The sequence below is a fragment of the Ptychodera flava genome, chromosome 5 (assembly GCF_041260155.1).
Source record: "Ptychodera flava strain L36383 chromosome 5, AS_Pfla_20210202, whole genome shotgun sequence".
In the NCBI taxonomy this organism is placed as follows: domain Eukaryota; kingdom Metazoa; phylum Hemichordata; class Enteropneusta; family Ptychoderidae; genus Ptychodera; species Ptychodera flava.
Window position 1 is genome coordinate 7,551,129 of NC_091932.1, and position 14,528 is coordinate 7,565,656.

Sequence of the window (14,528 nt, forward strand, 5' to 3'; positions counted from 1 at the left end):
CTGTTTCAGTAATTTGAACACTGGTAAGTTGTGTAATTAGAAATCCTGCTAGATATGTAAAATGGTGAACAAAAAAAGGATAATAGATAGAAGTTAAACAGTATATAAAGCCAGTCTTTCTGTACATTAATTTACAGTAAACTGATATGTATGGTAACATGACACACATAATACTCTTACTACACAGTAGGCACTTGCTAATTGTCTCTATTGCACCTGTATGAATATATAAAATATGATCCAACCAATCTTAGTAATACTCATTTTGAGGATTAAATTTTGAAAGGAAGCAATTCATTTCATTAAGTTAATTTGTGACAAAGATTTATGGATTTTCATGTTATGATCCTCGAGTATTGTAATAAAACCTCACTTGAATGGAAAACACCAGTAAATGATTCTCAAAAATTCACTCTGAGATGTGAAACGCCGTGCAAACATGAAATTTGTAAGTATCGACTAAAATGTCCACTTCAATAAGTAACATTATGAATACTGTGTATCTGAATGTTCTCCTGTACTATTATAATAGGTCGTGGGTCATAGGTCGGGTTCATGACTACCTTCGTGACCTCATATCCAGTTATCTTTATTGGTAATGAATTCACCAGTTTTATTGCACACACTGCAACAGCTGATAACATTCAATGAGTTCTGTATTGAATTGTCACTGCCATTTTTTTCAAGCAAACTACTAAACTTTGAACACTAATATACCTTGATATATACCAGGATACAAGGTCATGGAGCCGCAAAGGTCATGAATATGTCCCCTTGTTCCAAGTAGGGCTAAACTATACATCATGGATGCCTTTATTGCTTAGTCATTTGTTTAATACTCAACTTGACATTAAGAAAGGTCACGATGTTGACTGAGTGAAATTAGGAGATCAGTAAAAGACAGCAATTTTTCCAGCGACATTAAGATACAACAGCCCATCAGGGTGTTTCACTATGCCTCATCGGGGTGAACCTCAGCTCATCAGAAGTTAGGATTTACTCACATGTTTAACAAATCATAGATAACCTTACAAGAGACCTGTAAGTGGCCCTCAATAACATTGGGTTGACCCAATAGCTCATTGGAAGATACACCGTCATTAGCTATTGGATTCACAAAACTTGGAACAATTGACAGATCTGTCTGACAATATAACATAAATAAATGGACAAATCACAAATAACTTTGCAAGAGAGCTACAGGCAGCCTTTAAACCTTTACATTTAGAATTTCCTGAATAGAATATCCACAGAGCTTTGAGAAATGGAGATTCTTGAAGTCCATGTGCTTATGAACCTATCAATATGATTAGTGACATGATACTGCTACGTTACATTGTCATCTTTGTAAACAGAAATACTCTGATAGGAAATTAAATATTAAAATAACAATACAAATTTGGACATGGTGTAAATATTTAAATCAAAGAAAACACTATAAATGTATTCCAGTGATACGCCACTGTTAAGTGCCTGTCTCCCTTAAAACTGTCACATTGAGACAGCAAAACTAAAACTTGGACAGGATGCAAAAAACCCAAAAGAATTTCTGGCAACAATTGTTAGTTCATTTTATGTGACAAATTTGTTTAGAGTTCCAGCTACCATTTAGATTCAATAACATTTCTACTCAGTAATGTGTTTCAACTCATTACCAGTGGAGGTAGCAACGTCTTTCATCTTTCCATCATCCTCTTGCTCTCCTTCATCTCCCTCCTCTGGTGGTTTGTACGTCCACAGAGCACAACCAAAGAACAAAAGAGAAAGGCACTTGAATCCTGCAGAAACAAGCAGCAAATAGAGGCTCATCTGGGGATTGTTGTACTGCCAACATGTACCTTCCTCACCACAGCGATTGTCCCATAGCAGACATGTCTTGTCAATCACTGCACCAAATATAATTGGACCGGGTATGCTCCCTGTTGACCAAAAGAGAAAATATATCGGAATATTAGATGAATTGTTTGTAGGAGCTTTTCATCAAAATAAAGTCACAGAAATATCCATTTACATGAGTGTTAGCATGGTACATTTGTACCAATTATCTTTTACAGTCTTCATCTCCACAGTGATGAAGCGATTGGACACTAATGTGTGAAGCTGATTACATAGCAGCAGTCATTAATCTCACATTCTCCCAGTAGTCCTTGTTGACATTGACTATTTCTGTGCTGTAAGTCCATTTTTCGCCTTTGAGAAAATGTGTCCAGTCAATAATCTTGTTCGGAGATATAGCTAATCAAAAAGCTGTCACTTTATACAACACAAATGCTGAATTTTTACAGCTAGCAAATGATAAAATGACAACACCGCACTACAAAAAACAATCAGCATCAGAAACAAGTAGATGAAAGCAAACTGTAAATTTTGTAAATGTTTGCACATGGTGGTGGTTGTAGAGTTTGGGAAGTACACATTTCACAAATGAACAGCTATGAATGTGACTATGGCTGTGTCATTCCATGAAGTGAATGCTGGATTTTCAGCCTCAAGACTTGAACAAATATTTGGCTTATTGATGCTGTGAATAGATTTGCAGTATCATTGTTCAAATGCATGTCCATCTGCTGTTGCTGGCTTTGCCATATGTGTAGTGCACCGTATGGTTCAATGTATAATCCTGGAGATATTTTGAGAATTTCAGTCACTACGTTTGAAATTACTACCACGGTCCAGCTTTATCAAATATCTTTTAGTCCCTCATGACTGACTTATAATATTACCAAAGCAGGAGAATTTAATGGATTAAGTTGCAGTTATTTTAACTGTTTGTTGGAAGACAGAAACAGTATTGTCCGATACCTGACTGTTGAAAATTTCTCCATGGGTAAAGTATGTTTTTTTTGTAAAAAAAGTGAGCAACATTTTTGTTGTACACCGCAAAAACCAGCAGTAAAATACATGTGCTGTACAATGTCTTTGTTAAAAGAAATTTGTTGGGAAGCTCTTGAGTGTTATCCACACCCAATGCAAAAATTCAAGACATTGTGTATGGAGTTTGCAATTGTGTATGACTTACCTAGAACCCTGATGACAATCCACTGAAGGCCAAGGGCAAATGACCGTTGTGAGAATGGAACACACCTGTAATGAAAATACACTGACTGTTAATCCAATGTACAGTACCTCACATTACAGAAAGTTTAACTTTTCCATTAACTTGTATTTTCAAATTGGACATACTACAAACTGACAAGGTTAACCAATGACCCTCGAGTTTTTCTCGAGGGTCTGTGGGTTGACTTAGGCATGTAATCATTCCAAGAGTGATAATCCTATGTATTCATGTAGATGTTAATTCAAAGGGAAATTTCCTACAAATATTGCTGATAAGACTTGAAGAGGCAAAAATTGTTTGCATCATAGACAGTAGAGAATTACTAGTGTCTATGCTTGCATGTACAAAGTAATACATTTGATACTGCCACCTGTAAGATACTTTATCATTGGCTGTCAGAAGCCTGCCCATCATGTGCTTGAAGATGTAAGATGCATGATGATTGGATACTAAAACTATGTTATAACCCTGCTTGTAGCAGTAAGACTGTACATAACTTCAGCAATCATGCACCGAACAGGGGCAACACGTTTACGAGAACTACATCACAGTCATAGATGATAATTTAACAAAGGTGAGTAAATATAATTTTCCGTTTCAAATTAATGGGGCTGGACCAAACCATGCTGATGAAAGGGTTGAGCTGCGGCAATCATGAGGCTCTGTTTTAGACACTTTGCATTAGCAAAGACACGAGTGTTGTAGGGGTCACATAAGCTTTTTCAATATTGGATGAGGTCTGTTTTGGGAATTTACTTGACTACAATGTGAAGTAAATACATGTAATAAAACATGTTTCCACAATGAAAGGATTCATTTGTTGAAAATTATTGTGCACATGAAATCTGACGCTATGCAATTTTATGCCTTTCAAAATATTAAGGACAGCCTTCCCACAACAAACGGAGTTATTCTGATTTCAAAATGTTAAGTTTTCCAAAATAATATCAATAGCTGTCAGTGGTGATGTGTGCGTAGGGCATATAACCTACCTGAGAGTTGCTGTCAGGGCTGGTACACCAGCAAGGAATGTGAATGTTATTGCCAGGAAAAACACTACCAGAAATAAAGGTTCATAGAAACTGCAATTGCTGGCACATTTGCCGGCTGTTGCCATGGTAGAGTTCGGAAATACTTGATCAGTTTCTGGAATGCAGGAACAGTGACTGTACTCCTGCAAGTGAAATTTAACTGTTTGTTAAAATTTTTCAAACAAAATTAAGAATATGAAGCAACTTTGAGGGTTGGTCTGTTTTATTTGTACGTCTCTTATCGAATGTAATGCCTTACACAACAAGTCACATCTTTTAGACAAGATTTCTTTGATAGATAAGAAATTTAATTCTCAGTTTAGAACACAATGTTTGGCAGAAAATGCAAATGTTCTTTTTTCATGTTACTTTCATGAAGAGTCGATGGAATAATATGTTTCATAATTCAACATTATTCAGAAGGTTGCTTTCCTGCAAAAAGCACAAGGTGATGTTGCCAGCTATAAGAATGTCACCTAGGGAGCGCCCTCAAACAGTAGAAAGAAACAACACAATTCTCCTGAAACTCCCATAGTCTTTGATGAAACACATCTCCAGTTCAAACGATGACAAAGCCAGAGAGGTCCTCAAACAGTAAACAGAAAGACAACATATTCCAACTGAAAAAACTTGTATACTTCCAAGAGGCATTGCAAAATGTACCAATAGAAATCTTGACATTTATTGCTTTTTCTTTAGCACTAATTTACATTTTAATAGCAAAGTGAGTTTTATACATAATACTGGTTACATTTTCAATACAAGTACAAATGATATTCAATGCCAGTATGGGAAACTGTAACAAACCAGTGTAAATCTGTGCCTTACTGAACATGGAATTCAGGAAACGTAAGAAGACCTTACATGATTGAAGAAGAGGGGAAATCCCACTAGATGAAGTGAGGAAAGACTTACTCTTGTATCGCCATTATCATTTCTTTGTGTGCATCCTGCATGGCAGGATGAATAGTACATAATGTTATCAGCTCCACACACTGGATCATACATGGACAAACAGTGACAGTTTACATTGCATTGGCTGGTCACATTGGTGCCCTCAATGTTCTGAAGACAAAACAAATGTGATTATTAGTGAAAAAAAGTTCCACTTTAATGCACCCATTTCGTTTTGAGGTCTCTTAATCAGGTAGGCATCTAACTATGTTGTCCTAAAAATTTCAAAGGAATGTGACATAAGTTTATGGAAAATATATAAATCCATGGAAACTTTGACGAGTCTTGTCATAAATTGGGAGAGCTCTGTGTTCTGTAAACATTCCTTCGTAGGAAAAAATTCATCTGTGTCATTCAAAATTTTGACAACTTTTTCCTGTTGTTGTTATCTTCACATTTGGATCTGCCACACACATCTCTCTTTGCAGGGATAGAACCTATGGCTCTAAAGTTTGAGAAATTTTGTATCACTTTAATCCTAAAATCAACTGTTTCTTGCTCAACTCCTTAATGCACACCGAAGTGTCTTGTATTTAAGATGTAAACATATCCCAGTCACAAGTAAGTACCTGATATAATCTGAATCTTTCTAAAACAATTCTTGAGTGTGAAATTCAATGATGATTATGATACAAAGTTTTTGTAAGTGACATAAAAACTAACAGCTGTCATCATAGTCTCACTGATGTAATGATATTACAGATATTGTGATCAGATAATGGGGTTAATACAATACAACCAGTATTGTCAAAATGTGTTGTAAGCACAGGCCATAGAAAACTAGGGTCTATGCTGTAAGCTAGAGCACTCAGTGATGTAAGTTACAATGTTGATGATAATACTCACTGGTTGTAATAGGACACCGTAACCCCAGCAAAGGATGGATTTTTGCAAGTCACTAAGACTGCAGCACAGCTTAGAAATGAGATGAACACAGCAATGATGCAGTATTTGATGATGCCCTTCACTTTCAGATTGAACTTCTTGACAAGAATGCCACCTCCAAGAGTGCCTAGGAAACCACCGGGAACTACAACCAAACCTGGAATGAATATGGAATCATTGAGAGTCTCTGACATGCCGGAATAATGCTGGATGAATTTTACCTTGATCACTTCAAGTGAAATCTCTGATTTTTTGTGGAAATGGTCACCTTCATACAATGGACAGTTGCATCTGTAGGGCTCAGTACTTATGTACTTTAATGATACAATGTACAATCAACTCAGAGTATTGAACTGCAGAGACTAAAATGCACAGATGTTTCGGTGCAACCCTTCGTCAGTACTGTATTGAACTGTTTTGCCACATTATCTCTCAACAGCTGATCTGTTTGCTGGTGGCACACTGCTCAAACCTGAGTTGTAGGAACCAAAGACTATGATAGTGTGAGGAACAGTATTGAATAGCCCCTGTTATCTTTCACTGCATTTCAACTTTGCATCATGAATAAGGTAACAATTCCTCTTTTACAACCTTTATTTTAATTAAAGATCATAACAATGCAGCAAATACACCTTTATTCATCAATGTAAAGGAGGTAGAAAGTCAGTGTGTTACATAACTGTTTCAGTGATATGTGATTGTTTTATCTTTACTTTCAACTGTTAAACTATAATTTTTCCTCATCTTAAAGTAAGGCCCAGCCATTCGCGTAACACCAAGACAGACGTCCATATAAGAGCCTAAGCAACTGTAATTGTTACAAAGTGTTATCGTAAACTATTTGTTGTTCAGTGCATCAAGAATATTTTTATCTCTTCCCAAGCGTATATTCCGATACCAATTAATTATTGGGTTTGAGGACACTGCCAGTAGATGCAAGATGTGGGCTGTTATTGTTGATGATAAACTCAGAATTGGACAGAAACAGCATTTTGAACAACAGCAATATTGGTAGCACATAAACAGGCTTTGTCCAGAAACCAATTACATGATATTTTAACATAAATGAACTTAGAAAAGTAGACCAAGAAACTGCCAAAACGTCAAATACTTTCAGTTATTCTGGTTTCAATATGTAGTGAGGTTTTCTATATTCTTACCAACAAGTGTTGCCGCCCAAGATGACGATTCACTAAACTGGGACTCCACAAACTTTGGACCAAATGTTGAAAATCCAGTAACCACAAACGCTTCTGTGGCCCCTGCTAAGTTCAGGAACATGAAGGGTACATTACGCATCAAAATCAAAAAGGCTACAGGCAGGTCACGCAGCTTTGTACCAAAACCTGGCTGAGAGGCACGGCTGTCACTTCCTTTCTGAGTTTCAGATTCACGCTGGATTTTATCGGAACCTGTACAGTAGATAGAAGGATTTGGCTGGATGTCAATTTGCAGCAACTAAAGTACATGTGTGATATGATAGTTGAATGTAGACACAACACATCGATATTCTCTACGATACTTTTGTCAATGAGTGCGATATTTTTTGCCAGGGTCAGAGATCAACGGTAAAAGGTCAGGAAACCTCTGTAACATTTTTACTGTGGCTTGATATGACTGCATTGAAAACTGAACTTGAACTCTAATAACTCTCAGTTGGATCAAGTACAGAAAAGGTTTCAGAAAAGGTATTTATACATGTAACTGGACAAAAGCTGTTATTTCCGATAATATTTTGTTAGTTTTGTTCCAGAAACATTACACACTCTTCTTCTCCCTAAGTACATGTAGTCTATAAAACAATGCAATGTCTGCACTATGCAATGTTACTAGTGATGCATGATTTCTAGTCAAGATTAGAATTCTCTTGTACGCAATGATGTGGAACACATGAAGTTTGACACTTGGTATTCCACACGATACTGAGATTAGAAAATAAAACTTTGTTTTACAAACAAACAAAAAAATGCTGGAAAACATGTCAAAAGTTTCAGCTAATGGAACTATTGTTACGTTTTCTGAGCAACAAGTTTCAATACATTGACTAGTTCTGTTTCGATACTTTGTTGAATGACATATTAGTACTTCATAATTATTGAAAGTCTTTCTTTTGTGTGATGAAAAGTTTGTTTTATTTTAAATTTCTTCTAACATTGACAGGAAGCAATCCAACTTATTTCTTACCTGGTAGTTGTTTTGGATAACCAAGCAGAGGAAGGCATGTAGCCCAGGCCAAGACACCAGCTAAGATGAAACCAATCCACCAGGCACCAACCCACAGCGGACTGTCAACACTGATATCTAAACTGTAACCAAGATCAGAGAGACAGTGAGCCCATTATAAGGATTACAATCGTGCACTCATGTCAAATGTGCAATAAATATTCTCTCCACTGAATCAAATGCTCTTTCATTTTCACCTATAAAATGCACTGCTTTCGCTGCTATGGAAGTAAAGATAATGGTATACTTGATTGGTTTTCAATGGAAGCCAAACTTTGTGCTGATGATGTCTTCAAGTAATGACTTGTAGAATGCATTGGACAGTACCGTATTCATGAGTATTAATGCCAACTGAGCCAGCTGATAAGTGCCATCTTAGTGGAAAATTAAAGAAACGTTAAATTAATTGACATGATAACTGTAAAGAGATGTATATTTCTTCACTCTTATGAGTGCCATGAATTAAGGAGAGAAACTATTTTCAAAAGTGATACAAGGCTATCATCACTTCGACAAAGATTTTTCTGGATATTTTGAGTCTGAGCTTCTAAGCTCAGAAAAAGGGTACTAGCTGACATACATTGATGTTACCTGATTTAGTACAACAAGTAAGGAATAGTAAACTCAGGGTTTTTCCATAAAACATGTTTTCTGTCCTATGATATTGCCTGCTATACACTACATTTTGTACCACAGCAAGAGACCGGTATTTAAATGATGGCATCAATAGCTTGAATTGTACTCTCTTGTCTAGTAACAATTGAAATCAAAGTGAACAGAAAATGTTTGATGAAAACCGTCATTCAAATTATGAAAGACAACCATTCGTTTGACAAAGTCCACTTTGAAATTACTGGAAACATTTAAAATGTCAGATGTACACGTAGACACCTACGTGTTAAAAGGCATTCATCCATATTAAAGCTATCATACAACATCTGGTACAGAATCTGATACGCCATGTGTTAACATCCAATCCTGTAAAATTCACTTCTCTAGTACACTAATTCTGGAGTCAGTATACTGTGATATACAGCAGGTTTTATTATGAATATATTTGGAGGCAAATTCCTGGGTTTTGTTCACTTCAGAAAAGTTGAAAATAAGATATCTCTCAAGCAAAATATATTTATAGTTTAGCTCATGATCAGCTCTGATGACTTCAAATTTTGTCAGTTTTCAACAGTTCTAACAAAACCAACGTTACTGGTAGCTTTTCTTGATATTTGTTTTAATATCGGTGTTAAGATGATGGTATGCTCCTGATTTCTTTGGTATGGTTATTGCGTGGACTGGGGATTTACATGTTCAAGTACATTATGGCTGAAAGTTACTGTCAATGTGTTTCTAAAAGTAGAACCATATTCACTGAAACATCAATAGCTAATAAATTAGTATTTTGTGGAGGGAATCGAAAATATTACATGATATAGAATAGCATATATCTAGAGTCTTGTGAGTGAAAATAATAATAATGTTATGAGAGTATGCACCTCAGAAGTGAATGACTTCAAAATTTTGTTCAAACTTTCCTCAATGCATTTCACCCATACTCTTACCCAATCAAGAATAAATCTGAGGGCCACCAAGCAAAGTTTGGTACTGGAGAAACAAAGTACCTAACACTTACTGATATTGGAAATATAAAATGCCTACCAGTGTTAACTATAAAGGGGAACATAAAATGTTCTTAACTAAGATGTTGAATATTTCTTTTACTCCAAGAGTATTAAAATGGGGCCAAAGAGCTTTAAAATGAACCCCTAAAATTGGTAGATCAGCAAAGATTTGTATAAATTTGAGAATCTGAATATCTGTTCCTGTGGTACATTCTACCTTAACCTACACAGCAGTACTGTACATTTTAATAGTTCTTGTTTATGCATATGCATATATGATATGTACATATTCTTTTTCATTTGAAATACTGTTTAATTACAATTGCTGTAATGTTAACTCACCTTGAAGTATCAACTTGTCCAATATCGGTGTAAATGTTGAGAAATTGACCTCCCAAAAGATAACCCATGGCTGGACCCACAAGTGAGGTACTGTAGAAAATCCCTGAAGAAAAATATGGAATACTGAAGTTTAAAAATGTTTGGGAGAGATCATAAACAACATTAAATAAATAAAATGATTTGAATAGAGAGTCAACATATACCCTCCTTACAAATGTGATTACAGGACAGAAATAGTGATTCCAGATTTCTTGCTGGATGAAAAAGATGTCATTCGTTTGTAAAGGTGAGTACAATTTTATGATTGCAACCCCTGAGGTTCATACTGAAGTTTAATTGACAAATGTTCATAAATGTATCACTTGGAGAATTGGAACAGTGTTTTGGTTGAGGGCAGTACTCAGGTAAATGTTACAGGGGTTCCCCGATCCTGTTATCTAGGTTCTCCACAGTATATCAATGTAATAGGAAACAACAGACAGTTCAAATGGTAGCTGGCTTCCCGAACTTTAACAAAAACACTGGTACACAAATGTACCGGTATAGGCACATTTGCATATAACGCTGTGTCCATGCGTAAAGTTGACATGTAGACCTTACCTATGTATACAGATGCCATTTTGACGGAAACATTTTCATCGAGGTAAGTGACACCTAGAGTATACAGTGGAGTCGCTCCTACACCATGCAGCAACTGTCCGAGGATAAAAACTCCCAAATACGCTGACAATCCACTTTCATCTTCACATTCTTGGATAGTCCGTTTTGATTACAGACATCAATGATATCTGATTCAAATTCGTAGAGTCCGTGGTGAAATGTGGCATCATAAAAACAAATGATCCCAGTCCCATGATGAATGCACCGACACCCAACCATTTTGGTTTGTTACCCTGCCCACCGTAATACGTCACAAAGATAAGTAAGATGACTACGGCGATGTCATAGCTGCTTGCGATCAGTCCAGTGTTCACACTAGGAAGGCTGAATCTACGTTCAAGACTTGTGATGACAACATTGACAAATCCGTTGACAACCATGCCCTGGGTGATGGCAAGGATGCTGAGAAACACAAGCACTCCTTTGGCGTTGTTGCAGACCTGTACGCAAGCTGGTTTCCAACTCCCCCATCCACATTGGTGATCTTCTTCTTCAGATTCTTGGTGTAAACTGCCATCCAACGCTTCTCTTTCCACAGCATCTTTGCCGGGATATGAGTCCATTTCCTTCAGATCATCTTCCTTGTGAGGCTCCATGGCAATACCAGAGAACTCGGCACCATTCACAGCACCATATGAAACTAATTTACTTTTGTCCACAGTGGTACCAGCATCAAGACTTGACATCTACACTTTACGATTTCTACAGACACAGATTTTTGAATTCTATCAATGGCTGGTGTATTCTAGGTTGTCTGCATAGCCTGTGAGATGATATCTGTCTGTATGCATGGACAACTACCTCTCCCGACACCTTTGTTGACTTTGTCTTTGTCACTATGGTATCACTCAGTTGTCATTTTGATCTGAAAATCAGAAAAAAAATCAATTATTAGCCTTCATTCAGAGAATTTCTGAAAGTACAGAGAAAATGACTGCGTAGGAAAAACCATGATCACATAAACTTTATTTTAGTATGTTCTGTACATATGCTGTTAAAAACATAACAAATCTGATGAAAACAAGATGTTGAGATGAAATTTTTCTTCCAACATCTGATGAGGATGGTGAAGAAGATGCAAAGATAAAAATCTTCAATCTATTCTGATTCTCAGTAGATTGTGATACAACATACACATGCTACAGTATGCAGGCAACTCTTTACACAGATCTCATACCAGTACATTATTCTGTGAATTGTACTCTCAGTACCACAGCTGATAATTGATGGCAAGCATTGATGTTCAGTGACTAAGAGGAATTAGCCATATGAACATGTACTGGTATATGTAAGTCATACTAATCACTATTGGCTTCAACACCATCATTATCTACAGTTGCCCCTGAGCTGGTTTACCACACTAAGTGAAGAAAATGGCTATACCGGTACTACGGTACATATAGATACCAACAACCTGTTCATTTGTTGTTGAAAAGACTCAATAAATACCTTATAAAACCATTCAATACTAGTTCACAGTGGAAATGCTCAATAGATTACCCTCATGACGTACACACATTAAATACCTCCAGTCACAAATGTTCTTGTTTTGTTGCTCCTGTTGAATTTCATAAAAATCAAACTGGCTTGTTCATGGTGTGATTCAGTGACTTTGCATTCCTGAATTTCTGTGATCTAAAACTCTTTCCTGTAATTCTGTGAAATGATTTAGATTGACAATCTATGCTTAGGTCAATGACCTCAATGTACTCCTGGGCTGACCTTGCCAATGGGTCACATTTGTACTCCAGTGTTTTGCCTCTAGGTGTACCAGCCAAGATGATAGGGTCAAAATGTCAGCGACAAATAGAAAATAGAATGGTTTGCACAATGATCTCAATTATTGTGAGAATTTATGTAACCACGCAACAGAGGCTATGCACTTTGGAATCTCAAACAATGGTACCACGCCACAGCAAAATTCAACACTACTGTGAGTCATATTAAACACTCGACAAAGAGCCCATCTCAAATTTACACATCAACTGCTTTACTTTACAAGTGAGAGAAGATGAATGTTTTGTATATGAGGCTAATCCACATCACAAATGATCAACTTCCATTGTAAGAATAAAGAATTTCCTTCTGGGCAAAGACCTGAAAGATCCAAACTTTGTAAGTGTGACTTATGGTATGTACAGTACTCATACAAGCTAACTAACCTATGGAAGTTTGATAATGAAATGTCATATGGTACACTAAAACAGTGTTTTTGCTAGTAATGGGTGTAAAATTACTTGGCAAGTTTGTTGAGAATACATGTACATTACCAAAGTAAACCTGAGGAACCGCAATAACACATTTTCTGACTTTATACTGTGAAAAGACATGAAGATAATAATAGCATCATCCTATTTGGACGCACTCCGAACTAATGCACTTATTGTCCATTGGATTAACTATAAAACTATCTCAAAATTCAAACTAAGTGATCACAATCTTGAAATTGAATTAGGTAGAAGTCGAAAACCTAAGATTCCAGCAGATAGTAGATTTTGCAAAAAATGCCACAGTAAAGCAAAATTGAAGATGAGCACTCTGATATGAATACATACAGCAGACTTGAAACCTATAGACTTTTCAAATCATCGCTCACTGTAGAACCATACTTACTTACTCAAATTAAACCAATTTTCAATCCACTTTAACTTCATTTCGTTTATCAAATCATGTACTTAATATTGAACAGGGTCGGCGTAAAAATATTGAACGCCAAAATAGATTGTGTCCTTGTAATGAAGGTATCATCGAAAACGAATACCATTTTCTGTTACAATGTAAACTTTACCAGGCTCTTAGGGAAAAATACTTACCGGAGCATTTTCACATCAATCCCAGTGTGGATAAATTCATTCAGTTAATGTCAACACAAAATACAAATATACTTCGAAATTAAGTTGTTATTTATTTCATGCTTCAAGAAAAGGAGAGAGCTAGTTGATTAATCTATGCTTTTTGTATTTGATTTCCAATTTAGGTTGTTTGTAATTTATCTATTCAAGGTCACTGTTTGTTATTTTCGCTGTTATGTACTATTTCCAGCACATGGCTGGAGGCCTACAGTGCAAGTGGAATAAACAACTACTACTATTATATTGAAGATGAGATGCATTTTATTTTTGAATGCCAGTTGTATAACAAAGAAAGAGTGTCTTTGTTTAAAAGCTGTAATTTACAAGTTGTTGATAAAGACAAAAGAGAGGGTACTTTGCAAGCCACTATAAATAGTTTGGCCTTGGAATATTTCTGAAGAAAACTACTCAAAACCTAGTTATGTTTCACGGTACTATTAGAGATGTGTTCTACAAATTATATTTAAAAACTATACATGTACATGCTGAATTAGCGTTTTTTTTCTTCTCCATCACATGTACTTTCTTTTGTCTTTTTTCCATTATTATAAAATGTTTTCTGTATTGTGATCTTATTAATACTATTTTTTTCTTACCATACTGTATCCACAGAAGATAAAGCAATGTAATAGATTTTTATAAAGTTATTATTAATTATCATTTTCATAGAAATTCCCTGGTTGGTATTATATAAGACCAAATCCATATAGCCATATATTACCCTCTATATTAGACTTGCTCAAAAGTCTGTGGGTATATCAAAACACAATGAATTGAAGAAATAAATTTCAGCTGGCATTTAAAGTTCCAGATGTGAATAGTCTCCCAATGACATCTGATTTGGTCAGAAAACAAATATTACCAGGGATTCCAAACCACTGACCAATTATACTTTGCTGTACCT

The 14,528-nt window shown here is 35.9% G+C and overlaps 1 protein-coding gene across 1 annotated transcript; it reads right to left on the bottom strand.

The window, feature by feature from the left end:
- Window positions 1-1,455: 1,455 nt before the first annotated feature.
- On the bottom strand, window positions 1,456-11,632 carry LOC139132677 (solute carrier organic anion transporter family member 4A1-like). The gene is given in 12 exon segments (XM_070698944.1): window positions 1,456-1,919; window positions 3,020-3,084; window positions 4,051-4,232; window positions 5,005-5,154; window positions 5,707-5,725; window positions 5,890-6,085; window positions 7,089-7,340; window positions 8,113-8,234; window positions 10,113-10,215; window positions 10,713-10,863; window positions 10,866-10,924; window positions 10,927-11,632. Coding segments are annotated over 12 exon segments (2,124 nt in total). The 5' UTR covers window positions 11,459-11,632; the 3' UTR covers window positions 1,456-1,626.
- Between the last annotated feature and the right edge of the window lie 2,896 nt (window positions 11,633-14,528).